We start from the raw sequence: 23,781 nt of genomic DNA, 5'->3' as shown, positions 1-23,781 counted from the left end.
GTAGATTTGGAGGCTTTATGGTTTTCCTTTGACCCCTCCGTCTGTGTGGCTCACCGTTCTTTTACCTCAGATCGGCCAAAGTGAATGCTATAATGCTCCATTTTTGTCAGAACCTTTTTAGCTCCATATTCCTTTAGCAAAACTTTTCTGTTTTGTTCCTTTCAGAGTCTTGTTACCTGTATTGTGTTAAAATATTTAAGGAGGTCACTGATTTGAGATACTTGCCCTCCAAGAGGGCATGTTAACCTTTGACAGTGGTCCTCAATTCTTTCCCCAATTCTTAATTGAACAAAGGTACACAGTCTTCAGAGGAATGAGTGTTGATTATAGGAGATAAAATAACAGACCAAGAGGAGGTCTTTGGGCATTGAAAGGTCTGTGGGTGACCATGGAATCAATCTTTTTGGTCATTTCTGAGTTTAAATAGGCCTCATCCAGAATGTCTCAGATATAAAATTTTACTGTATTTGTTTCCTAATCACTAAAGCTTCAGTTGCTTTGTGAAAAGTGGATTCACTGAGAAATGATCTTAAAAAGTACAAATGATTCCCCTTTTCAGTGATGCATATTCAGCAGCAAAAATTACCAGCTGACTTTTAGAGTCTGACAATTTATACTTCCACTGTTATTAAAGAAAGCATAGAAAGCGTTTCTATTTCCTTCTTTCCTGTTCTAGTTACGAGCAGGAGATGCTAGAGACCATTGTACGTCATCTGTCTTCAACTCTGTCAAGAAAGGAATGTCGTTCAAAGATCATCTGGAATTTGTCTGAATTTGATAATGAAGTGCAGAGCAGTTCTAAAAATAAAGACAGGATTGTTGGGTCCATTCAGACCAGCTTATTTCATCATTGTTGTTTTTCACTTGTAGCCTTGTGCCTTGTATGGTGGTTTCTGTTTCTCAGAACGAGCTAAGAAGGGCCATTCTGTTCCTGTGCTCTGGGCATGCTGGAGTACAGAGTCTGTGTTTTTGAGGAAAATGTTGGGCTCATCTAAGGAGCCTGTGTCCTCCAACCATAAGGTTTGCTGCATACAAGGTGGGTTAGCATCCGTGGGAAAGGAGGCTGAGAAATCGGATAGAAATGCCAGAAATACAGAAGTGCTTCTTTATGGATATTATATTGAACCTCTTAATAAAATCACATTAAATTTTCAGAATTAAAGAGGGGGTCTGATTTGCTATCTTGTTTTTGCCTAATAGGGAAAGTCAGCATTGATTTCATGGGCATCAAGAAATTTTAGTTATCTGTTTGTATTCAAGGCTACCAGACTTTGAGGCAACATCCACTTTATTGGTGCCTATTTATTTTTACTCTAATTGAGTAAGGGTTCCTACAGTGTACAATTGTAGAATATATACTGGAAGACAGCACAGAAATTTCCTAAGAGCTTGGTAGCTGTATATACGATAGTTAATAGGTTTTTCTCTGCCATCTATTAAAGTTAAGGGGAGGACCTTGAGGTTATTAGCAATCTTATAATGCACTTTACATGTTATAATTTAGTTCTCTATCTTGGTCTTCTTTTTTTCCTTTTTAGATACTAGCTCAGTCATGCACTGAAATCCTGGAATTGCGGCCTTCAAGTGTCTGTGTAGGGGGTAAGTGGTTAGAATTTAAAAATACCATATAAGAAATTGTATTTTTTCCCCCTAGTTAAAATATATGATTTGAAACTCGTGTTGGAATGAGAATAACAAAATTAACTTTTTTGGCATCCTTTTCTGTAAGAATTTTTAAATAATTCCTTGAAATATTTCTATTTTAAATTCAAATTTTTTAAGATTGGAGTGTTATTTTAAATAATGAACATATTGTGTGACAGGCTTTTAGAATTTTCTGTATATTTAGTTCATGTTTGAGACCTTTCCTATGACAAGTAAAATAAAATATGATTTTTTTTTCTTTTATCTGATTATACAGTCATGTATCTGTAGACTTTGAGCTCCATGATTTGATGACCGGCCCGAAGTGCAGTGCCCTCCAGCTCAGGGCACAGAAGGGAGCGATGTATGGGTGGATGGCAGGAAGGAAGCAGGTGGCTTCATTAGCTAAGAACAGACTCAGGTTTTAGCACTTCCAAGCTGTCCTTACCCAAAGAGAATGTGATTCTCTCTGGCTTGTTCTGTTTCTTCTTCTTCAAGTCTGACCTGGAGTTCATTTTAACCTGACTTTACTAGAAAAGGAAAAATATATTGGGTCTGATGGAAGAGGAAATGTGCTGTGTAATTTACCACAGAGCCTCCCAATCGCTGGATATAGTCTTAAGTTCTATATCTTTTAGACTCCCTAATTAATGGTTGAGATGTTTAAAAGGAATAGTGCATTTGAACGTCTCAAAGCATCCCTTTGCCTTTATAACTTTACTTAATCTTCAAAGCAGCACTATTTGACATTTTTATAATCACTGGTTCAACAGATGAGGAAACCCAGGCAGAGTGGGTCAGTATTTGCTTTAGTAATTGTCCTATTTGACTCTTGTCTATCTGACTCTGAAGCCCATGATCTTTTTCACAGTCACATTGTAGGTTTTACCTGCCCTTTATAAGTAAAATTCCTTTTATAATATACTCAATGCAGAGTGGCATAGCAATATTTTCTTGATAATACATTACTGTATATATGTTAGATTTTGCTAGGAGATTGCTTGAGAAGATGGAGAGTTAATCACTGTTAAAATAGTTAATATGCCTTCTTCTAGCTAAATAGCAAGTGTTTAATGGCCTATCAAGGTATCTGATCAGTTAACGTTTTTTCTAGCATTTTATTTTACTGTCTAATATTTAGTGACTACTTCCCCTGTATAGAGTCCTGAGCAATATGTTGAATAAACTTCCTTTACTGACTGGTCATAGATGATTAGTAATCCAAAGTGCGTGTCCTCTGCTGGGTTCTAAATTTGTATGCAAAAGAAAATGAAACCAGATTAGTAATGTCAAGAAACTGTTAAAGAACTCTGTATGGGGTGTCAGAGATTAAAGAAAATACAAAACTGTTCTAAGAAACAAAGAACATGAATAAGTAATTTTCTTTACATTCCCACATCTTAATACTTGGGAGTACAGAAAAACAAAGAGGGTTCTTTCCTACTGATATTTGCCTAAGGATAGAATTAATTTCTTTCTTTCTTTCTTTCTTTCTTTCTTTCTTTCTTTCTTTCTTTCTTTCTTTCTTTCTACTGCGGACAGAGAAGACAGGGTAAGGGGAAGTTCCTGTGGTATGTGGGAATAAGTGTTAGGCTTTAGTTCTAATTTCTTGGTTACTATTGGAAACCACTTTGTTTAAAAAATTAAATAATGTCACCTTTCTATGTGATAATCAATGATATCTTCCCTGAATTTCCCTAGAGGGTCCGAGAAAGCAAGTAGAATTGGAGACAACGATGTCTTCATTGTTACTAGTTGGCTAAATACTATGAAGAAATTAATTCTGTGTACCTTGACCTTTCAAGTTATGTCTTTTTATTTTTTGTGAAGCAGGGGTTAAAATGTTTGTTTTTCTTTTTGCTTCTAGAGGAATTTCAAATTGTTTTGAATGGAAGAGGATTCATCTTGGGCAGTCGGAATGGGAGTGTTCTCTGTACTTACACTGTAAATGAAACATACACAAAAAGTAGGTTCCTCATAATCTCTATGTTGCTTGAATATCTGTACAGCATATAAGTATCAAGTGTTTTCCTCTTTTTCCCAGCTGAAATCAACTATGCTATATTTTTCAATCAAGGAAGAAAGAAATGAAGTCTGGTGAGAGTACCAGTAGTTATAACAATTTTTTGTTGTTGTTGTTGTTTCATGATTACAACCTTTGTTCATAACTTAAGAGATGCTGAACCCTATCCTGAGTAGCCTCATTTTACGGGTTGTGGTCCAGTGGCTGAAAGAGTCAAATAACTTGCCTGTGGTGACACAGCCAATAATGGGCAGAGCTGAGAGTTGAACCCAGTTTTCCTAACTTGATTCTGTGTGGACTGCATCAACTGCTTGATTTAATTGCCTCTTTCTCCAGATTTATTTATTGTCACTCTTGCCTGAAAATCTAACTATCTTGGACCACTCTACTACTTATTGCCTTATTTTATGCTCACTCATTTTCTTCATCTAATGTCCCAATAATTTGCCCGTCAGCTTCTGGAGATAGGCTTTTTGCCTTGTCGATATTTCATATATTTTATGTTTTGGAATGTTTCACGTATTTTTATCTTCAGTGCCCACCCAGCACTGTTTATTGAAAATTATCCTATTTATGGAATGGGGTTTTATTTTCCCTAACATGGCTTTCAAAAAAGCAGATGAGGATAGTGTTTTTAATCTTCATTCTGAGAAAAACTCCTTAAATAGATCTTAAATATTCTGAGCGTTTTGGGTCTCTATTGAGACATTTTTTCCTTATCGATGATTATATTGGCTTCTAAAATTTTAATCTGTAAGGCAGATACCATAACTCTGTGAACTCTGGTGGAATTATGTTTTTAGAGGTTCATCTACAATTTTGCTGTTTTTCTGATGGTACTAAGCACTCCAATAGCACAGCTTTGGCTATGTACACAGCAACTGTTCAGTGTGTGTTTGTTGAATTAACGTGGTGAGGATCTCAGCATGGTAAATGTCAGAATTAATTCCTCTCTTTCCTGTTAGGATAATCATTTTGGTAAAGCAAGACAATAATATTTGTAACAAATGCCTCATAGTAGATGCTACAATTGTAGAGGACAAAGTAATTTTATTTTTATTCACTAGCCATCTGAATCTAAGAGTTAGCTTTACCTAGCTCCCTTTGGGTACGTGTTTGATTATTATATAAACATATTTATCCCTTAGCTACATGAGATTAAGTTTATTAAACTAAATTCTCAAACAAATAAGTAGAGTCAGGTTATATTTTCATCCCTCATATCCAGGATTATCCATTTGTTTATGTAACTTTTCTAAATATTTATAGTCCAGATTTTTTTGATCCTATATTATTAAAATTATTAGGGCAATTTAAGCATTCTGTTTTATGAAATGTATTTATTTATTGTAGATACAACTATTTTATTGAAGCCTTGAAATACATTCATTCTTCTTTGGATATTCATCTTTTCTCCATTGTTTAAAAAAATTTTTTTTTTAACATTTATTATTGAGAGACAGAGAGACACAGAGCGTGAGCAGGGGAGGGGTAGAGAGAGGGGGAGACATAGAATCTGAAGTAGGCTCCAGGCACCGAGCTGTCAGCACAGAGCCCGACGCGGGGCTCGAACTCAAAAACTGCGAGATCATGACCTGAGCCGAAGTCGGTCACTCAACCGACTGAGCCACCCAGGCGCCCCTCTCCATTGTTTTTAAATTCTGCTTTTAAAATATATATCACTTATCCTTAAAAGCCTAAGATACTTAAAAAATGGAGATGGAGAAGATGATAATTTTATAGTATCTGCAAATACATGTGAATTTAGTCTAAGAAAAAAATCACAATTTACCAACACTGTATATCAGTGAGGCATATAATCTCTATTTTTTTCATTCTCTTTTCCTTCTCCTCTTTTTCAATGAGAATCTATTTGGTTTTTCATTCTAATATATATCTAATGTTCCACTGTTAAACCCTTCTTGCCATTGTTTTAATATAATTTAAAAATTTTTTTTCAAGTTTATTTATTTATTTTGAGAGAGAGAGGGAGAGTGGGGGAGAGAAAGTCCACCATATTGTCAGTGCAAAGACCAATGTGGGGCTCGATCTCACAAACCATGAGATCATGACCTGAGCTGAAATCCAGAGCCAGATGCTTAACCACCTGAGCCACCCAGGCACCCCATGTTTTTCATATTATTAATGAAACTGAGAAAAATAAAGCTCTTTATTAATTCAGTGCCATTTTATTTTCTAGGTGTTTACCCAGTAAGTGTGGAGCTTAATTCTATGCTTTGTCCCGCACCTACACTGAATAAAGTTGGAGAGTAAGTACTTCATTTAAAACATATTAAAAACATTTTAGGTACAAATTATTAGGAAATGGTGACAAATATGCATTAATTATTTCACTGCATCTTTTTTTTTTTTTTATGTACAGAGTGAACATGAAATAGTAGTTCTAGGCAAACTACCCTGGCTAGTACTTTAACCATATATACTCTTAGTAGGTTGAAAATGCTTCAGTCAGCTTTATCGTATTTCTTAAATATTGATTAAAAGGCTCCATAAGTATTTATCTGGATGGGTAAGAGATATTGTTAGAGCCTTTAAATAATCAGAGCCACAGCATTATTTTGAACTGTGTAGTATTAAATTTACACATGCCCCTACGCACATCTACACACACATGAGTTACAAAGTGAGATTTTGACTAATTACTATGGTGTTTAAATATCAAGATTAAAGAGCAAAAGGAGCATGGCTCAATAAGGCATACCTTGGACTAGGAAGTATTTGTGCTTTAATTTAATATCCACATCCTATAAGGTCTGTTTTCTCATGTTCTTTGGTGTGACAATATAAACCATAATGATAGCTGGTTAAAATAAAGGATGTTAGTTTGGAAGAAGAGCTTTTATTTAAATCACCTAAACAGATAATTTCGTTAGTAATTTAGTATTTCCATTTGTGATTTTTTTTTACACTCTATTATGAAGAAAATGATTGCAGACAGTTCAGATATTCCTTAGCCCAAAAGTAGTGGAAGGGATATGTTTAGGATGATAAATAAGATACAGAATTACTTTAAATTGATCTTGCATATAGAGCAGAGGCAAATAAAATATACAAGGTTTATTAGCTTCTCCTGGTTTTTCTGCTTCTGTTCTTGGCATAGCGATCCTTTTAAAACTGTTCATTTATATCACCTTTCCCTTAAATCCTTGATAATATTTCCTGTTCCACTCAGAGTGAAAATCTAAACATTGCCATGTTCTACAAGGTTCTGTAGGATCTGGCCCCTCACCATGTCACAGTATTCATCTTCCTTTTGCCCCTTTTGTGATGGTCACACAGGCCTCTTTGCTGTTCCTCAACTACGTTGGCACTTGTATACCTGTTGTTCCCGCTGCTTGAAATGCTCTTCTCCTCATGGTTCATTCTCACATTCTTTAGGCCTTGTTCACATGTCACCTTCTTGGTAAACCCTTCCTGGTCACCCTATTTAATCAATACAGTCTTTCTTCTCTTGCGTTTGGCACTCCCTATTCCCTTCTCATGGTTATTTTTTTCTCCCAAGCATTTATTTTCTCTTGGGTCTCTTTCCTGCTAGGATAGATTTTGTTTTGATTCCTGCTGTATCTGTAACACCAAACACAAAGCTTGGCACACAATAGATTCATAAATGTTTGCTAGATGAGAGGATGGATGCATTTTCCTCAAATATTTTGAATTATGAGTTATATTAAGAGCAAAAAAGTACCTTTGATTGCTGGGGGTGGTCAGAGACTTATATGAGGTAGGAGAAAAATGCCCAGAATCCTATGGGAGGGGCATGCCATTTAAGAGAATAGAGGGGTGCGTGGATGGCTCAGTCGGTTGAGCGTCCAACTCTTGATTTCAGCTCAGGTCCTGATCTCACCGCTTGTGGGATCAAGCCCTGCATCAGACTCTGTGCTGACAGTGCTGAGCCTTCTTGGGATTCTCTCTCTTCCTCTCCCTCTGAGTCTCCCCAGCTCTATTTCTCAAAGTAAATAAACATCTTAAAAAAGGAAAAAGAGAACAGAAAACTATCTTGACTTTTTAATAGCAATGATTGGTTAAGGAAGACATCTTACCTTCTTCTCCAAAGTAGTTATAAAATGCAGTATGCCTGTTTTATCCCAGACACTGAGTTTGTATTCTCTAGAATTTGCCTCTTTTTTTTTAAGAGACTATAGAGACTGCAGATATTCTTCAGTGATTTGTAGATTGACTAAATACCCAGGGCATGTGATTTAAAAAAAAACATATAGAACATAATAAATATCAGACATGAGAAGTCATCATTTATTTGGCTTTTGACATGAATATTTCACCTACAAGAGAACTGGAGATTTGGGGGGAAGGACATTTTAGATAATTACTTTTGCTTTCTCTTGCTTTCCTGCTTTCTTTTTGGTATCAAGCACGTGATACTACTGAGGCAAAAAACATGAGGTTTTATTTGTTAGTATATTGGGCACTTGGGGATATCGTTATTGTTCTTCTAAGTATGTTGCAAGTAATTTGGACCTTTCCTTTGCCTTGACTTTTCTTTAGATACCTCTGTAGGTGACAGCTCTCTTATGAGATTGGATAAAAATCAACACAACTGAAACAGTTTAGCCTTGTAAGGTGACTGATGCTTAATATGTTTGCCTAATTAGCTTTTGGCTAAGAATTCAAACCCATTAAGTAGCTAGTTAGTCTATGTTTCAAATAAACACATCTGGCCCAACAACGAATGAAGGGTTTTCCTGTGTGAGGGTGACAGATGTGGTGATGGTTCCCCCTGTTCTCTCACTTCAATAATTAACAACACCCTGGTGAAGTAACCCTACATAGACAGCCTCAAAGCCAGATGCCTAGTCTCAGAGCTGGACCCATGGACATGTGCCTCATCTCATTAACCTGCTCTATCAGTTCCTTTCGCATCTTGCTGTTACTTCCTGAATTCCATTTTTGTTTGAGGATTATTCTTTTAAAAAAACCTAAACACTTGTGAATGTTAGTTTGTAAAAAGGTTAATATGAAGATGCTTTGCTTGCAGATGGGGACAAAGAATATAGCAGCAGAGCTAGGACCATAGCTTTGCATTTGGAAATTGATGTTGTGGAGTAAACAGACATTAAAACTGTCTGGGCAAATCTTATCCAGGCCTATCATTAGTTAGTGTTATTGAAATGGGTCTTTGAAGTACTTTCTTTGAGAGAGATTTCTGTTTATTAAATTTTTTTATTTGATATAGATTTCCAGATTGAGTTGAATGGATTCTTAATATTTATTTATTTTATTTTACTTAAGTTTATTTATCAATTTGGAGAGAGACAGAGACAGTGTGAGTGGGGAAGGGGCAGAGAGAGAGGGAGGAGGGAATCCAAAGCAGGCTCTGCACTGTCAGCGTGGAGTCTGACACGGGGCTCAAACTCTCGAAACCACGAGATCATGACCTGAGCTGAAACCAAGAGGTGGACACTTAACTGGCTGAGCCACCCACGTGCCCCTGGATGCTTAGTATTTAAATGGGAAGAATGTAAAGGTGGTGGTAATGAGGTCGTTCTTCTGTACTTCTTTCATTGGATACAGTTTAATTTTAAAATGTCATGTGATTAATTAAACAAATTGTCTTACCGAGAGGAATCTGTAGATTGTTGGCAGTTTACTTCTGCCAGTGGCTCACTTGTACCAGTGTTTTAAGTCTGAATAGGAAAGACTCTGTGGAGTTCTTTGGATCCTCCCCACCGCAGGGCATTCGCCTTATGGTGTAAGTGCAGGTGTCCCCAGTACTTGAAGGATGGGCTTCTCCTCTGACCCTTGTTGAGTGAGATGTCAACAATAGCACAGCTGTTCTGCAATAGTTGAGATCCTCAAACCTGTAATTTGGCAAGAAGAGCAGAACAAATTGGGTAAATATACATAAACACATTGTGAAGAAAGAAAAACAGAACAGAATGAACCAGAGCCTTATCCTACAGCTTGTTTGATAGAGATGATTTAAGGAGGCATATGGTATAGTTAAATGTGCTTTCAAAAACATTGGCCAGAATCTTCTGGCAAATATGAAATAAATATCTAAGTCAGATGAAACTGATAGTATTAGTTCTCTTAAAAGGCAATGTGGGAAGACACATGACAGAGTGTTTTGAGTAAGAAGTGGCGGGACATTAGCGTATGTGAAATTTTTAGGCATGTGATATTGAAGGTTCATTCAGATGAATGGTGTGGCCACCTTGGGGTTAGAGCCTAACTTGGTAATAGAACCTTTTTATTTTCTTCTTCAACATTGTTAGTTTTTCAATATGATCATTTTACCTGGAATAAAATTGATTCATTCCACTTCTCTTTCTTGGCTGGACAAATTCTGCCTTTAACACAGCTTCTCACATGAACACTTCTTTTCAAAAATATACCTATGCATGTATGTGTATATATATCTATACAATACCTAATAACATTATCTTAGTAGCAGATGATATAAGAATGCCTTTATTCTCTCTTGTTTTCATTATGAGGAATGACACTTGATTTATTTATTTTTATCATAGATTCTAGGACAGTAGTTATGTCTTTACTTTGAATGTAAACATTAGAATCTTGGTGAGATGGCTTAAGGCTGAGGACCATCTCTGTTTCTTTATTTCTCTATCTCCCACCCTAGTGGTGGGGCATTTTATCTTTTCTTTCCCATAGTGTATTGCTTTCTGATTATACGTATAAATGTGATCAGTTCACCTAATCCTTATTTCAGCTCCATCCTAAGTATTATTTTTAGTTCTGGAAATTGTCTTTTAAGAGGAACAATTAGTTGGAGCACACCTAGAGGTGGCCAACAAGATGTTGCCAAGTATGGAAATGTTAAATACGATGTAATTGAAAATACTCTAAAATATGATTCAGGCATGACATATCAGATGTCTTCAAACATCAGCTCTGTCATGTGAAAGATCTGACTTATTCTTTATTGCTCTAAGGAAAGGAGAAGGAAAGAGCGAAAGGTAAAGAGAGGCACATTTCAGCTCAATACAAAGAAGATCTTTAACAATTTAGAGAATGTTTTGGTAACCACAAGTGTTCAAAGATGGACAGATATATGATGAGATAGAGATATCCTTAGATATGTGTTTCAATCCTCTTAAATACTGCTTCTAAATTTTGTATTATCATTTTATTTTTAATTTTTTTTGCTATTAATAGGGGATTTGGCTTTTTTTGGATGAAAGGCACTAAAAATGAGTGATTATTTCCAAGTATCTTTTCATTATTTTATTAAAATATGCAAAAACAGTTAGAAAGGGATTATTTTCAGGGTAATACTGTAAACATTTGAAGTACAGCTTCAGGTGTGATGGCCAGCACATTTCTGAATACAGCTTTCTGTTCTTTCTGAAATCTAGCAATTTCCCAAGTGCAATGTTTGTTTTAGTATACACATATTTTGAAATATCTTAAAAAGAAATTATTTTATTCAAGAACCCTTTAACCACGTTAAAAAGATATCCTTAGATAAAGCATTATTTACATATATACTTATCACTATAAGTGAAATCTAGTGAAATCTTTATTCACAAATATGAAGACTTATTTTTCGACTCTTCATCTTTATATGCACAAAACTAACTTTTAAAAAGCTCTGCAGAGTATTTAATAGTAGCACTTGATTTCAAAATATCTTAGGTCACCATAATTTTTATAACTTTTTGAGTTGTTGCCAGCTTAATTTTCAGTATGTGCAAATTGGAGGTAAATTATTTATTACTTCTGGAAAATACCTTTCATAATTTTATTTAATTTTTTCATCTTTTTTAATGGATCATAAAATGGCATCTTTTATTGGCTACACAAGAAGTCAGTAGTAAATGAATACTTTGCAAATAGGCTACCATGGATTGAAATGTCAACCATAGTTCATGGTGTGTGAAGTTTCTTAGATCAAAGTAGCTCTAACATATGGCACTGAGCTATTCTGTTTGGGAACTCTCCTGCATCTTTAAATAAACTCACTGTGACCATTAGGACTTATTGAATTTTATTTACTTAATTATATATCACAATACTATTTAATAATTCATGTGGAATGAATTTAGTTTTATCACTATTAATTGAATACCAGTTAACATTAAAATGTACTTCAAACAATTTTTTTGCTATGGTGAGTTGTTTGGGTTTCTTCTGTCCTTCTACTTTGTTTTGTTTTTTTTGTTGTTGTTGTTTTTTGTTTTTTTGTGCTTAAATGAGCTCTAGACCCAACATGGGGTTTGAACTCACAACCTGGAGATCAAGAGTTGCATGTTCTATGGAAGGAGCCACCCAGGCACCCTGATCCTTCTACTTTGAAAAAAAAAAATATATTCCAAGGATGGAACCAAGAGTGTATTAAGATATTTGTGAGAAATTCTGAACAATGTAGAACCAATTTATAGAAAAGGATGTTGGAAGTTTTCAGTTCTTAGCCTGATCTTCCCTAACCACCCTGCATTAGGCACTGTGGGCCATCCCTGTCTCAGAAGGTTCTCCCTTTGTCTTTCATGACTTTTTATTCTCACCTAGCTGGCTGTTTCTTCTCAGATGTCACTGCAGGCTCCTCTTCTTACTGTCCCTTGCTCTTCGTTATCACCATGGTTGGCATACTGATTCATAAATGCATTTTCTCCAAGGCTTCCTTTTCTTGCTGAGGAGCTCCAAATCTCAAGACAAGATCTTTTTCTTAGCTCTAAAGGCACTATCTGAAAATCCATTATGCAAAAGTCTACTGCTTCCCTTGGATTTCTCATGGCCCATTCAACTTGACGCTCCCAAGTTAAGCCTAGGTACTTCTGTTCACACCTGCTCTGTTTCCTGTATTTCGTATGCAACCCACCTCACACCAAGATAGAAACTGTTAAGTCATCATTAACTATTTCCTTCTTCCTCACCGTTAACATCCTAAATGTCCAATCATTTTTATTTTAACTCCTTAAGATCTCCCAACTTTCATTTTCACACCACCCTTATTGCCACTATTTTAGTTCATTTCTACTTTGGCTCTAATGTGAAATATACCACGACATCCATAAATGGTGTTTCTACTGTAGAATCTACTCTTCCAGTCCACGTTCTACACTGTAAAAAAGAATGATATTTGTAAAAACACAGTTCTGCCAACATTTCTACATAATTTAAAAACTCTTAAGACTAATTCCAAATGTCTAAAGATGGCATCCTGGCTTTTTCCTGATCCTTTCCTACTCCCTTTTCCAGCCTCAGGCCATATATTCTCACTCTCACATCTTGTGATGCTGCTACGTTGAATGGTTTTAGTTCTTGACTGTTCTGTGCCTTGCTTACCTTCCAGCCTATCAAATAGCCTCCTTCTTTGTGGATCCTTTTCTAATCTCTTTTCCTTATTATCTCCTGGTCATTATTTAGGATTCATCTTTGAGTGACTTCCTGCAGGAAGCCTTTGTTGATGTCCCCTTGGCAAAGCTGAACAAGTTGTATCTCTCACAACTAGGTCCGCTAGTACTCCTGTGCTTATACCTCTTTTAGTTAATGTCACACTCTATTGTAATTGTTTATGTGGCTTCCTTTCACTTACATTGTAATACTGTGTTTTATTTGTTACTGCAGTCCAGTTACCAAGCACAGCCTAGCTTGGCCTATTGTAGCAATTTGTAAGTATTTGTTTAATTAACTAGTAATAGAATGATTGAGTGATTAAATGAATCATGAACTTATTGGCAAACATTCATAAACCAATTTAGAGTGCAGTTTTAGGTTTGAGGTGTAAACATGCAGCCCAACACAGCTATGATGTTGGGTTTAATCAGATGATGTTTTGTAACAGGAAGGAAATAACACTGAAACATTTCTGTACAGGAACCTGGATGATGTTATATACTAGGCAGTTTTTGAACAATTTATCTGTAGTTTTACATGGCAGTGAGTAGAAAAGTTCTTTGAGCCAAAAAGTGTTAGGTAATTATTTTATTGCTGCTAGATATTCTTCTGTACTATCTGTGTTATATTTTCACTTGGGTCTAAAAGGTTTATATAAAAGTACCTTGTTATTCTGAATAATCTGTTAGAAAAATAGTCAAGTGTTACAGTAATATAAGAATAACTGCTGTATCCTATGTTGGGTATTTTATGCTTATTATTTTGCCAAGCTCTCTTCCCCCAAACAACTCTGAAATAGGTAAAATTATCCCCATTTTACAGATTGAGGAATGCAAGGTTGAGAGTACAGGGACTAGGCTTCAAACCCAGGACTCCTGATTTCTCAACTTGTGGGCTAGACCTCTCCCCTTTTATAATTTTAATTGATTCTTGGGACAAATGAAAAATGAACTCTCCCCTCACCTCTCACTTCTGTGTGGAATTAGGTAAAACCAACATGGCTTTCATACATTTTCATCCATAACAAAGTGTCTATCAACTGTGAGTGTGGGTTCTACTGTTAGTAATACACTAACCAGAAGTAGGGGTTATGTAGGAATGAGCAATGCATAGATACGAATGGAAATGACATAAAATAAGATGGCAAACATTAAATATATGTATTGGAATTTTGAGTCAACAAAAGGTCAGGGTATTAGGTTTGGGTTAGAGGGTGAGGTGGCTTTACCAATCTGCATGCAAAGGAGCAGCATACCTTTGGGCAAAGGTATCATTCATGTGCCAGTATCATACCAATAATTTCAAAAACGTTTCACTAAAGAAACAACAACATTTAAATGCAAGAGTAACTTTTGGAGCGTGTTTTTTGTGTTATCTTAGCAGTTAGTAAATGCCATTCTAGTTAACCATGAGCAATATGGTAAGTGTATTAGTATGAGCAATATGGTAAATGAATGTAGTAAAAACCTGGAGGAGTGTTACTCAGCTCTTGCCGATGAGAGAAATTTAAATGTAAGATTCTCACATATTTATCAGAGATGAAAGAAGTATGTGGCAGAAATAAAAGAAGCACTTTGACTCCAGAGTCAGAGAAGTTTAAGGTTTGGGCAAGTTACCTTTGTAAGCTTCAGTTTCCTCTCTTGGGAAGTGGAGGAAATGCTGCTGCCTAGCTCAGGGGGTCTCTGTGAAGATTAAATGAGAGGAGAGCCGTGTGTCTGGCTCGTGGTAGGGACTCGATAAATGCCATCGTTATCAATGCTGCTGCTGATGGCCATGCTCTGCTCTCAAGAAGGTAAAGATCATATTGTTTCAGTTGAGTCCACATGTCGAAAGAAACATCAGGTGCCTTTCCATCTGTGGAGACTTGTCTCAGTTTTATGTGAAACCAGCCACATGATACTAGACTGAGTTTTGGAGATAGCTGCAGTTATATTGGCTGCTTAGAAGATCTCGTTGGCATGCATTTCTACTAGAGGAAAGAACTTTGTTGTAAAATAGATCTTCTGTTCTTATTCCACTTGGATAAGCATTAAAATCCTTTTTTCTTTTTTTCTCAGTCTGGAAGCATCAAAATTTTTAATGTTCCCTTCATTAATTAGAGAATTGGTTTATTTCTGGTGAGTTCTAAGTGCCAGGTTATAAACAACTTCAGTCAGTATCTGCTGAACGCATAAAAGTTGAATCAGTAAGATTATTTGCAACAATCATACATTATTGTGAATCAGATAGTCCCTTCCCCCAAACTAAAACCATACTTACCATGTCATATGCTTGCTGGTACGTTTCAAAGTAGAGGAATTGGGAACTAGGAAAGATTATTTTTGGATTCAACTCTGCTTAGTCTTCAAAAAAAGTAAATAAAACAAGGCACTTGGTTCTGCAGAATAAGCAATTGGGTTTAAGTTTTCTTTCTTAAATAAACCACTTGGCATTCTGTGTTGAACTAGTTCAAAAGTTCAAACAAGTTGGTATAAATATCTTAAGTTCTCATTCTTTTCTGGATATAGCTAAACCTTTTTTTTTTTAACAAAGTATTTTGAAGGGAATAATTTAAAGAAATATTTTGAACAGAAGTATTACTGATTTTTGAAGAAGAGTTCAGCTTCAGGTCTGCTAGGAGTATCTTTCCTGGTGTCTCTTGTTCCTGTGTGAATCCAAACTAAATATCACAGTGAGAAAAGAAACACACTAAGGACTCTGATTTCAACAAGCTTGCGTGGTCTGATGGAAAGACTTCAAGATTAGTTAGAACCCTAGCTTTACCACTTTAGGCAAGGTAATTAGCATTTCTGGGCCTGACGTACCCCATCTGCACAACTGTGAAACTGCTGCTTTCTTTAAGGGCTGTTGTGAAGATGAATGAGATGATGTTCATAAAACGCCTAGGCTGGGTATCTGGCACATAGCAGGGGCTAAATAATATTTCTCATCCCCCATCTCTGGCATCGTAATTGAAATTTTACCATTGGTTTAAGATTGCTTCTCTTTTATCAGAATTCTTTGTAAGTAGTAGTGAATTTGGCTTTCAATTCAAGGAATAGAGAAGAAAACTTCAAAATATAACATTTTGTTGATTCAGAGTAATTCAGGCAAAGTTTTTAGCTATTAATTCTTGGAATTTAGAATATTTTCGGGGAATGGGAGCATGGCACTGTATAGAAGTTAGATTACCAAAATGTTATCTACTACTTTCTGCTTTAATGAATAGATAGCTTTGAAATGTTGGCATTCCAATTATTATAGGATAATATACTGTGTAAACTATTTTGGAAAAGGGCTGTTTCCTTAATATTTTAAAATCCCCTTGTCATTTTTTCCCCTTTTGATATCTTAGACCTATTTTTTAGAAAGTTACCAACTCCTGGCTGGCTGATCACAAATAATTACTAGAATCTGAATTAATGTAATTTTAACTATTATTAATTATCTTCAAATTTGAAATCATGTTTCCAAAGTAAGAGCTGTATTCTAATTCTGATGTATCTTAGCCATGAAAAAAAGAAATTATTCTTTCTTCTTGTACCTTTGTCAAGATATTTTGATGTCCTAGGATCGTCTACAACAAATACCTACATGGACATTGCATTCTTGTGTTTCTTCAGTTTCTCTCTCCTGTATTATCACTTTCTCCATATTTTAACCTTGAATGGTTTATTATTTCCAATTATTTATTTATTTACCTATCTATTTTTTAAGAATTTTTTTTAATGTTTATTTTTGACAGAGAGACAGAGCGCAAGTAGGGCAGGGACAGAGAGAGAGGGAGACACAGAAACCAAAGCAGGCTCCAAGCTCTCAGCTGACAGCTCGATGTGCGGCTCGAACCCACAAACCATGAGATCATGACCTGAGCAGAAGTCGGACACTTAAACTACTGAGCCACCCACGTACCCCTCCAATTTTTTATTCTTAATAATCTTGTGATGGTAGTAATGTCTGAAGACAGGGGAAATATGGTAAATAGGATCTAAGTGGGTTTTTTTTTTTTTTTTATTCTTTTTAGAGTATTGGGAAGACAGCCTCAGCATTTCTCTCAAGGAATTTTTTAATGTTACTATTTATGTTAATCTTTCTTTTAGGAACAATTAGATCATTTAAGGAATTTGCCTCTGGCTACTAAGTAATGACTGGAGCTAAGAAAGAAAAAAGTTGGGATAACTGATCAAAAGTAAACATTCTTGCTTGTTTTGAATTATGTGCAGAAATAAAAATCTCCCACAATCCTCTCGTTTTTAATTTATTTTTAATTATTGTTTCTTTCATTTTCTTTCAGAACTCTTGATGTTTCAGTGAGCTTTAATGGAGGAAAATCTGTTATCTCAAGCTCATTGATAGTCACAGCCACAGAATGTGTAAGTAAAAAGTTGCATAAAGTTACTTTTTAAAAATGATTCCATCCAGAAATAATTTACAGATTCTGAGTGCTGTTGCATATTATAATAAGGAAGATGCCAACAATGGCACTGGAGAGCACCACAAGGAAAACTTTGTATAGAATTCATTCTAGATTCTGTTTTTTTCCTTTAGTCTCATTAAAAAGAGATTTTAAGATAGGATAAGTTTTGTTCTGATATTCATAAAATTCAGAAGTCATTTAAAATCAAAATAAGGTAGGAGAATGATTTTCAAATGAAACATTTTTATTAAAACATTAATTATCAAAATGGAATAATTTTTTTTTGTGTTATGAAGGTTGGGTTATTGTGTCTAAGACATTGATCACGTTTTTGAAATTATGAGTGTATTTTAATGGTGAGCTCATATTTTTGTCCCTTTTAAATGTTGGTGCTTTCTAACATGAGTAAATAATTTGATTTCAATAGTTTGCTATATCTTAAGTTTGAAACTCTATTTTAGTTGAGATGATTGATTTGTATTACCTAAGATGCAATAATGTCAAATGTAAACTTTGTTGTTAAGATAGTGTTTTCCTTGTAGGAACTTTTTAGGGTTCATGGAAAGTTTTCATATTCAGTTGAACATGAAAACAGAAAGCACTAAAAGGGACTGATCACATGGCTATTATTTTTATGAGTATATTATCTTTGTAAAAACTACAGTAATCAAAGCAAGAAACCCCAAATTCTTGCCGTTCAAAATACCAAAATTACAAACCAAAACATTTTCTCACATCTCATGGTTGCATGGTTTTATATTTTGATCTTCATTTTTAAAGAAATGTTTTTATTTTTATTTATTTTGAGAAAGAGGGGGAGAGAGAGCAGGAACGGGACAGAGAGAGAGGGAGAGAATCCCAAGCAGGCTCCACGTTGCCAGGGCAGAGGACTTGAATCCACAAACCATGAGATTATGACCTGAGCCTAAATCAGGAGTCAGATGCTTAACTGACTGAGCCACCTAGGTGCCCCTTCCTTCAAAAAACAAAGTAACTCAATATTATCTGTATAGAGACAGTTGTCTTTCTCACTGTAAGAAAACATTGCAAGGAAAACAAACATCCATAAGGACCTTGGGCCACTACTAAATTTTCTGGATAACTCTTTATCAACACCTGTCTCTGTTTGAAAATATCTAGGTTTTTTTTTCTCTCTTCATTTGCAATTCATGTTGCAATTTGCAAGTTTTCTTATCTCTCAGGATGTGGTTAGATTACAAATTACGTAGTTTCTCAGTGATTAGCTCACTAAATGATACTCTTTCTCCGTCCTTCCTCTTATTCTGTTCCTCTAGCCATCTTTTCTCATCCTTGTATAGGATACAAAGACTTGTGTCCCATAGGCACTCACAATTTTGGTGTGCAGGGAAGCTGAGGTTAAATGACTCATTTTTGAATTTACAAGTCATGTACTTTTAAGGGAGTCTTCTAGGTCTTTCCGGTTCTCAGGAGAGGACATTGTGACTCAAGGTAGTTTAAGAGTAAGGTGATTATAGAAAGAGTGACATCGGTTGTGTCAGAGATGGAGAGAGTGAAGGTGCAAGTTGTAATATTAAGTAAGGGATCAAAGTAATTTTTGTTGCAAACGTGAGATATGAATAAAGACTTGAGGAAGGTGTGAACGTGAACCCTGAAGACCACCCAAGGGAAGAGTGTTTTATGCAGCAGGAGCAGCTAGAACAAAGCCTAAAGGGTCATTCTGTCTGACAAGTTTAAAGCAAAGCAAGGTGGCCAGTGGGCTGGAATGGAGGTATCCTGGGAGAGCAGGAGTCTCAAGAAGAGTAGGAGAGAATGGGGGGGGGGGGGGGGAAGGGGACTGATTGTATAGGGTTTTGTAAGTCATATTAAGGACGTGAGTTTTTCTTCTGAGTGAATTGGGGAGCCATTGTAAGGTGACATGATATGACTTAATACTTTGAAAGGATCATTCTGGCTACTGTGTATAAATAGATTTTGCAGAGAGGGGCAAGTGTGGAAATACAGAGACTAATTCCTTTCCGAATTCAGTAATCTAGGAGAGGGGAGAATGGCTCCACTAAATGTGAGATGGTGAGAAGTGATTGGATTTGAATGCATCTGTGTAAAGGTGGAACCTATGGGATGCCTAGACAGAGTAGATGTGGGTGTGAGAGAAGGACATTCACAGTAATTCTTTATTTTTTATTTAAAAAAATTTTTTTAATGTTTATTTATATTTGAGAGAGACAGAGACAGAGCTTGAGTGGGGGAGGGTCAGAGAGAGAGGGAGACACAGAATCGGAAGCAAGCTCCAGGCTCCGAGCTGTCAGCACAGAACCCGATGCGGGGCTCGAACCCACGGACGGTGAGATCATGACCTGAGCCAAAGTTGGATGCCCAACCTACTGAGCCACCCAAGCACCCCCACAATAATTCTAAGTGTTTTCACATGAGGGACTAGAAGAACGTGTTGTCATCAGGTAGAGCAGTGTTTGGAAGAAGATGAGGACTTCTTTTGTTTTGGAAATATTGAGTGAAAGATGTCTATACAGCCATTTCAGTGGAAATATCATAAAGCAGTTGAATATACAAGTCGGGAATTCCAGAGAGAGGTCTGGGTTGAAAGTACACATTTGGGCACTGTATAGAGTGAAGTAGTCAATGAAATTCCACATGATTTTTACTGAAAAAAGAAAAAGAAAGTGACTTTCAAGAGGTTAGAGCAAGAAGAGAAAGAGCACCAGAGAAAGGTTTTGTTTTGCTTTAATTTGGAGAATAGTTGACATGCAGTATTGTATTAGTTTCTGGCTGATTTGATATTTACGTACATTTCGAAATGGTGACCGCCATAAGTGTAGTTACCATCTGTCACTATACAGAGTTGTTACCATATTACTGACTGTGTTCCCTGTGCTGTACGTTATATCCCCGTGTTTCATGTGTTTTATAACTGGAAGATGGTACTTCTTAATCCCCTTCACCAGTTTCATCCATACCCCCAAATCCCTCCCCTTTGGCAACCACCAGTTTGTTTTTGAGAAAGGTTTTGTATTCATGGAGGAATCAGGATAAACTGGGTCCTGAAAGGAAAGCAGGACCTAGGCAAGAAGAAAGGAGGGAAAAGCAGATTACAGATGAAGAGAAAAATGAAATTGAGGGTGGATGTATTTGATTGGAGTGAAGATGGGAGGGAAACTTGAAAATAGAAAATTTAGACCAGATTATCAGTAGCCTCAAAGAAGAAAACAACCAGGTGGAGTTTAGAGTTCATCCCATAGGTCTGTGGTTCCTAAACCCCAGTGCACAGAAGTCAGTGCTGAAATGAAAAAAGAAAAGAAGATGGATTATATTTTTCATAATGCTAGATTTATTCAACTTGAAAGAATTCTTTTATTCTGAAATTGTTCTTTCTGCCACTTTAGTTTTGCAATATCCTTTAACTGAAGAAAGGATAACTGTAATAATTTGTTGGATCAGCCCTTCGTTCGTTTTTTATTCTCTCCTTCCCTCTCTCTTCCCTCCTGGCTCTCCTTTCTTCTTTGGAATGGGAGAAATATGTAGCAATAAAGAAAAACTGCACTCAACAACATTAAACAGGTAAGAAAGACCTTATTCAAGGTTATTATAAGGGTGCCTGACTGGAGCATGTGACTCTTGATCTTGGGGTTGTGGGTTCAAGCCCCACATTGGGTATAGAGATTACTTAAAAAATAAAATCTTGGGGTGCCTGGATGGCTCAGTCGGTTAAGCGTCCGACTTCGGCTCAGGTCATGATCTCACGGTTCGTGAGTTCGAGCCCCGCATTGGGCTCTGTGCTGACAGCTCAGAGCCTGGAGCCTGCTTCAGATTCTGTGTCTCCCTCTCTCTCTGGCCCTTCCCCTCTTGAGCTCTGTCTCTCTCTCTCTCTCAAAAATAAGTAAACATTAAAAAAATAAAATAAAATAAAATAAAATAAAATCTTAAAAAAAAAAAGACTATTGCAATAGGGGAGAGATTGAACTCAACAGAGGTGGGACAAGGGAGGGGAAGGAATTGCAGGCCACCTGTATATGCTAACTGGTTTTACCCAAAATAGAAATAAACTTTCTCTTATTTTACTGACAGGGGGTAGTGTTAAAATTTGGAGCTAGGCACCTATGAAGTTAGGCTACTGCCCTTCCACAGAGACTGGGAGATAGGGTTACCATCTTGTTTGGTGAATACATTTCAAAGGGGTAGCTCTCAGGTTGAGAGAGACCTTCCCCCTTGGATCTGTAAAACTGGAAAGAGACTTAAATATATTTCAAAGAGGGAGAGAAAGATTTTGCAATTAGAAGTTTTCTTTTTTTTCTTTTTTTTTTAAGCTATGAGCACAGTGCCAGACCATTCAATATTTATTCAATCAAGAATGCTAATTCAGCTGTATATAAACTAATAGGAGGAGACAGATATGCAAACATATCAGGGCAATGGTATTATACAACAGATAACACTGTTATCTGTGTGAAGTAGGTATTATTTTTTTTTCAATATATGAAATTTATTGTCAAATTGGTTTCCATACAACACCCAGTGCTCATCCCAAAAGGTGCCCTCCTCTATACCCATCACCCACCCTCCCCCCCACCACCCCTTGCAATTAGAAGTTTTCTAAAGTAGATTCTCTCAAAAAAAAGGGAGGTCATGGACCTATTGCCAAGAGGAAACTTATCTGAAGTTTAATCAAGATGAGGAAAAATGTAAGCCTATGTTGGTCAATAGAATTAGTGAAGTGAATGAGAGAAGGAACAGTTCAAGAAATGGGAAAACCAGGACACTTACTATATAAAGGAGCCGAAGGAAGATGGAACTCCAATATGAAAAGAAGGCAGCATTAAGTGCTTCAGAGAGGTGAAAGAGGAAAGGTCAGAGGGGTCACAGTTACCTTGATGCTTCAGTCTAGGTTGATGATGTATAGTTTTCTGTGGGAATTTTATTATTCCAGTAATTATTATAGGATAATAAATACTATAATTTTCATTATTGTATTGCTAATAATCATAGCATAATTCATTTTTCCTATTAGAATAGTCATTGTTTTGTACTCAAATACCTCTAGTGTGTGGTAGTGATATTATATAACATTTGTAGATGTGAAAAGTGAGACCATTGCCATGAGATGCTCCTGCTGATGTGTGCATTAAATCTCTTTTCAAAACAGACTAGGATAGTGGGTAAGATGATGATAAACACTCGGGTGTTGCATTAAGTGGTATTCAGTCTGTCAGGCATTTTCAGATATGATGAGATGCAGTTAGTAGTATTACTCATTCTAGGATGATGCTTTTGGCTTTCACAGATATTTGAAAGCCAATGAAAATAAAACACCATTGCTTTGGCAATCGATTAATCCTCATAGAAATCCCACAAATAAAGCAGCCCTTCTGTGTGCTCCGAGGGCATCCAGGCTCAGTTCTGTTAAGGCACTACGTCACTGAACTGTAATTTCCTGTTTACTTCTGGGCTTTTCTTACTTGTTTCGAGATATTGACAGCAGGGCCTGTCTCACTCCCTGCCTTCCTCCCAGTGTCTGGTCCTTACACAGGGCTTGTGTTCCAAAATTATTTGTTAAATGAATGGATGTAGATCTAGTTTACAAGTGGGAAAATGAAGCTTCGATGTATGAGATTTAAGATTAGGGCCCAAGGAGGGCTTGTATTTAGACAGTCATCTCTCTTTATCTATGTCAGAAGAGCTCCTAAATGTGTCTCTGCTTAAAAAAAATAGTGAAAGTTATCTTTCTTCCCCTTTGAACCACTGTTCTTCTGACTCTTGACATAACAGTATCAAAAATGTTTCTTGAGCACAAAATGCCAGACACTGTGCTAAGCACTATACATGTGCTAAGCACTTTATGACTTCATTTAATACTTAAAACTTAAGAGGAGGCTCTTACTGTTACCTTAATCTTACAGATGAGGAACAGAGAGCCACCTCTTATCTCTCCTACGCATATATGCAAACACATCAGAAGGTGCTTCTTCTATTCGGTAGACCCAACCCTCAGCAGGGGGTATGGCTTGATGAGAAAGAACATTGGTTGATTTTAGCTCTCACTGCCCCTGAGAGGGGGGACATGGAGCCTGGAGGCTCTAAAGGTTAAATTATCTGCTCATATCAAGTAGGTGACAGAATCAACAATTGAATCCAAGTCTGTCTCCGCCCACCCTGGCCTGACCACTTGTGCAATCTGCCATTTGTAACTAGGTCCTATTTGATTTATATAAAACAGGGGTTGGCAACTTTTTTTTTTCCTGTAAAAGGTCAGATAGTAAATATTTCAGGGTTTCAGGGCTACACAATTTCCATCACAGCTACTCAACTCTGCCATTCTAGCACAAAGTCATCTGTAAATACTATGTAAACAAATCCATGTGGCTGGTTCAACAAAGCTATGTACACT

General features: G+C 36.4%; 1 protein-coding gene across 2 annotated transcripts in view; it reads left to right on the top strand.

Moving 5' to 3' along the window:
• ANTXR2 (ANTXR cell adhesion molecule 2) overlaps nt 1–23,781 on the top strand; it is a 152,914-nt gene that overhangs the window by 42,789 nt on the left and 86,344 nt on the right. For both annotated transcript variants that reach the window (XM_078445993.2, XM_078445992.2), the window contains exons 8-11: nt 1,539–1,599; nt 3,512–3,610; nt 5,868–5,937; nt 17,280–17,358. In XM_078445993.2, the coding sequence (XP_078302119.1) occupies nt 1,539–1,599; nt 3,512–3,610; nt 5,868–5,937; nt 17,280–17,358 (309 nt within the window). The remainder of the gene's footprint in view (nt 1–1,538; nt 1,600–3,511; nt 3,611–5,867; nt 5,938–17,279; nt 17,359–23,781) is intronic.

The sequence above is a fragment of the Panthera onca genome, chromosome B1 (assembly GCF_046562875.1).
Source record: "Panthera onca isolate mPanOnc1 chromosome B1, mPanOnc1 haplotype 2, whole genome shotgun sequence".
NCBI lineage: Eukaryota > Metazoa > Chordata > Mammalia > Carnivora > Felidae > Panthera > Panthera onca.
This window is presented reverse-complemented; position numbering and strand designations above follow the sequence as displayed.